The 3903-nt window shown below is 56.8% G+C and overlaps 1 protein-coding gene across 1 annotated transcript in view; it reads left to right on the top strand.

Annotated features, from left to right (window-relative positions):
* Positions 1-3903, top strand: part of TCF4 (transcription factor 4) — a gene marked incomplete at its 3' end in the record, with an annotated part of 113540 nt that overhangs the window by 103924 nt on the left and 5713 nt on the right. Inside the window, exons 8-9 of the mRNA XM_042021501.1 lie at positions 2496-2601; positions 3642-3775. Of these exons, the coding sequence (XP_041877435.1) occupies positions 2496-2601; positions 3642-3775 (240 nt within the window). The remainder of the gene's footprint in view (positions 1-2495; positions 2602-3641; positions 3776-3903) is intronic.

Below are 3903 nucleotides of genomic sequence, written 5' to 3'. Positions count from 1 at the left end.
CAGATCCAGGAGGGAGAGCTCGGATCCGGGAGGGAGAGCTCGGATCCGGGAGGGAGAGCTCGGATCTGGGAGGGAGAGCTCGGATCCGGGAGGGAGAGCTCAGATCCCAGAGGGAGAGCTCGGATCCCAGGATTTGAGTGCAGGATCCCAGAGGGAGCGGAGCGCAGGATCCCGGGATTTGGGTGGCACGGGATTTCTGGGATTATCCAACCTCCCGCTGCGCAGGCTGCTCCAAGCTGCGCAAATTTCCATGGAAAGCGCGGAGCACCCTGGCAGCCAGCAATTCCTTCCCACTGCAGGGTAGGGATTCCGGGAATCTGGGAATGCTGCCTGCCAGGTGCCACCAAACAGAATTCCCAGGGAACAGAATTCCCGTGTCCAAGGCAGCCTGGAATAAACCGGGATAGCCCCGTGGCAGGGCATGGAATGGGATGATCCCTAAAATCCTTCCCAGCATCCCGCTAAGCCCAGAATTAACCGTGGCAAACTCCAGTTTGTTTCTCCCGGAGCAGGGAGCGCGCGGCAGGCCCGGAATGCTCTCCCGCTCCGGGGTTTTTCCGTGCGCCGGAGCTCAGCTGCTCCCAATTTCCGGGCGAGGCCTCGGCCCCGTTATCCCGGGAGAAAGATCTGGAAGAGCCGACATCTGCTTCGCATTGCAGGAAGGCGGCGTTTCCTTCCGGCCCTTTCCCAGGAATGCTCTTCCCGGCGGCAACATGTGGCCGGAATTAGGGAGCTGCTGGTGGAGAAGGGAAAGCTGGAGCAGGTCCTGGGGAATGGCTCTCGAAACCTGGGGGGGGGTTTCCAGGAAAACTGGGAAAAGCGGTGCTAGAAGGGAGGGAATTCATCCCTAAAAACTGAGGGAATTCGTCCCTAAAAACTGAGGGAATTCGTCCCTAAAAACTGAGGGAATTGTTCCCTAAAACTGGGAAAAGTGGTGCTAAAAGGGAGGGAATTTGTCCCTAAAACTGAGGGAATTCGTCCCTAAAAACTGAGGGAATTGTTCAGGAAAACTGGGAAAAGTGGTGCTAAAAGGGAGGGAATTTGTCCCTAAAACTGAGGGAATTGTTCCCTAAAACGTGAGGGATTTTTTCCCTAAAACTGAGGAGAAATTTCACTAAAATGGAGGGAATTTTTCACTAAAACCTGAGGGAATTTTCCCTTAAAATCCGAGGGAATTTTCCCCTAAAACCTGAGGGAATTTCTCCTAAAATCCAAGTGAATTTCTCCCTAAAACCTGAGGGAATTTCCCCTAAAATCCAAGGGAATTCTCTCTAAACCTGAGGGAATTTTCCCTAAAATCCAAGGGAATTTTCCCCTAACATCCACGGAATTTCTCCCTAAAATCCGAAGGAATTCTCCCTAAACCTGCATGCGGCAGCAGCCCCGGCGGGCCTTGCAAAGGAAGGACAACCGGGATCATTCCACGTTTTTCCATTCATCCCAAGTTTTGCTCTTCCTTGGGACACTCCAGGAATCTCTCTCCCGGATCCCGGCCTCGCCTTCGCAGCCTCCCTCTCGCCATTCCCGCTCCTCCTCTCGTTTTCCCGGGATTTCCTGCGACTCGCTCCCACTTTTTCCCAGCCTTCGGCCCTGCCGAGATTCCCGGGGGATCTTCCCGACCCTTTGGGAAGAGCCGGGCGCTTTTCCAGCCGCTCTTCCCGGCCGGATTGCGCTTCCCTTCTCCCAGCGGGCGCCGTGCCAAGTGCTGCCATCCGCCGCCTGCTTCAAAATGGAGGCGGCGAGGAATCCATTTTCATCCCGGAGATGCTGGCGTTCGGGATTTGGGTTTCGGCCTTCCCGGCCATCTGGAGATCGTGGAATCCATCCCGCCGGAAACACGGAATTCCCTTGACCCGCCTGGTGTGGTTTGGGGGGATTCGGGCTCGCAATTCCCTCCCGAACGGGAGGAGCTGGGCAGGTATTCCCGAGGGAAAAGCGGGAATGAACGAGAGGTTTGGCACGGAGAGTGGAATAATCCCGAGGGAAGGAGCTGGGTGCTCTCCCCCTGCTGGATTTTAGGATTTTAGGGAATTTCAGAGCCCCGGTTGCAATCGACAGCGTCGCTCCAAAATTCGGAGGGCTCGGGGGATTTTGGTTGGGGTTGGGGGGGTTTTTTTTTTAGGAAAAATCCCAACTTTTGGAGCTCCTTGCAGTCCTGCGGAGCGGGTGAACTCGGCAGGCTCCCATCCCAAAAAAAAAGCCCGCATTGTTCCCAGTTCCTGTTGATTCCCGGCTCCGTGGGGCGGCAGGAAGAACATCTGCACATCTGCGGGATAATTGGATTCCCAGAAATCCAGACTTCGGCCAAACGTCCCTGGCTCAGGCTGGAAAATGTCAGCCCGGAGCCGCTCTGGGAGCCGGGAATTGATTCCCGGCCGTGCGGCGCCGGAAGGTTTTGCATTCCCAGAGAATTGCGGGATGCTGGGAGGGGAGCTGGGGGGGAATTCCCAGGTTTTTGGGGTCGCAGTTGCCTAAAGGAGGCTTTTTTCCCGCAGGTTTATGCTCCATCGGCGAGCACCGCCGACTACAACCGGGATTCTCCCGGTTTTCCATCCTCCAAACCAGCAGCCAGCACTTTTCCCAGCTCCTTCTTCATGCAAGGTAAGAGGCACAATTCCATTCCCATCCCTTTTCCCAGATTTTCCTCCTCCGGAGGAGCTTTTTGGGCTCGTTCCCGTAAAAAAACCATGGATTTGTGCGTCCCCCACGGAGCTGGAGCTCGGAGCTCCCGGGGTTTTGCTGCTCCACGAGCGGGAAATTGGGGATGGATTCCTGGAGAGCATTCCCGGAGTTGGGAAAAGCCCGGAGAATCCGGCTGCTCCTGTGGTGCCCTTCCCTGGGAAGGATGGGAATGGTGGAATAGGGAGGGCGGAGCAGCTCTCCGAGGTCACCTTCTCCAAGTGTGCCCCATCCAGGGCTTTTTGGGGAATTGCAGGGAATGATTCCAAGGCTTTCCCGGGTGGGAATTCTTCCTCTTTTTTGTTTTAATCTCGGTAATGAAACTTCCTGGAATTCCAAGGATTCCCGGTGCCATTCCCAGCACCATTCCTGGTGCCGTTCCTGGTGCTGTTCCCGGTGCCATTCCCGGTGCCATTCCCAGCTCCATTCCTCATTCCCAGCACCATTCCCAGTTCCATTCCCAGCTCCATTCCCCATTCCCAGCCCCATTCCCAGCTCCATTCCCCATTCCCAGCTCCATTCCCCATTCCCCATTCCCAGCTCCATTCCCACCTCCATTCCCCATTCCCCATTCCCAGCTCCATTCCCCATTCCCCATTCCCAGCTCCATTCCCAGCTCCATTCCCCATTCCCGGCTCCATTCCTGGCTCCATTCCCAGCTCCATTCCCAGCTCCATTCCCCATTCCCAGCTCCATTCCCAGCTCCATTCCCCATTCCCCATTCCCTTCCCCATTCCCAGCTCCATTCCCCATTCCCCATTCCCAGCTCCATTCCCCATTCCCACCTCCATTCCCCATTCCCAGCCCCATTCCCCATTCCCAGCTCCATTCCCAGCTCCATTCCCCATTCCCAGCTCCATTCCCCATTCCCAGCCCCATTCCCAGCTCCATTCCCCATTCCCAGCTCCATTCCCCATTCCCGGCTCCGTTCCCGGTGCCATTCCCACCTTTCCCTCTTGCAGATGGCCACCACGGCAGCGATCCCTGGAGCTCGTCGAGCGGGATGAACCAGGCCGGCTACGGGGGAATGTTGGGCGGCTCCTCCCATCTCGGCCAGGCCAGCAGCTACTGCAGCCTGCACCCGCACGAGCGCCTGGTACGGAGCCGGAATTCCCGGGAAAACCCGCGATTCCCACCCCGAACTGTGCCATTCCCAGTTTGCATTCCCATCCCAAACTGTGCCATTCCCAGTTTCCCTCTGCATTCCCATCCCAAACTGTGCCA

Source organism: Corvus kubaryi, unplaced genomic scaffold (assembly GCF_017639235.1).
Source record: "Corvus kubaryi isolate FWS band 111438036 unplaced genomic scaffold, C.kubaryi_AGA036_p1.0 37149, whole genome shotgun sequence".
Lineage (NCBI taxonomy): Eukaryota > Metazoa > Chordata > Aves > Passeriformes > Corvidae > Corvus > Corvus kubaryi.
Note: the sequence above shows the minus strand (reverse complement) of the source record. Positions and strands in the feature narration are given on the sequence as shown.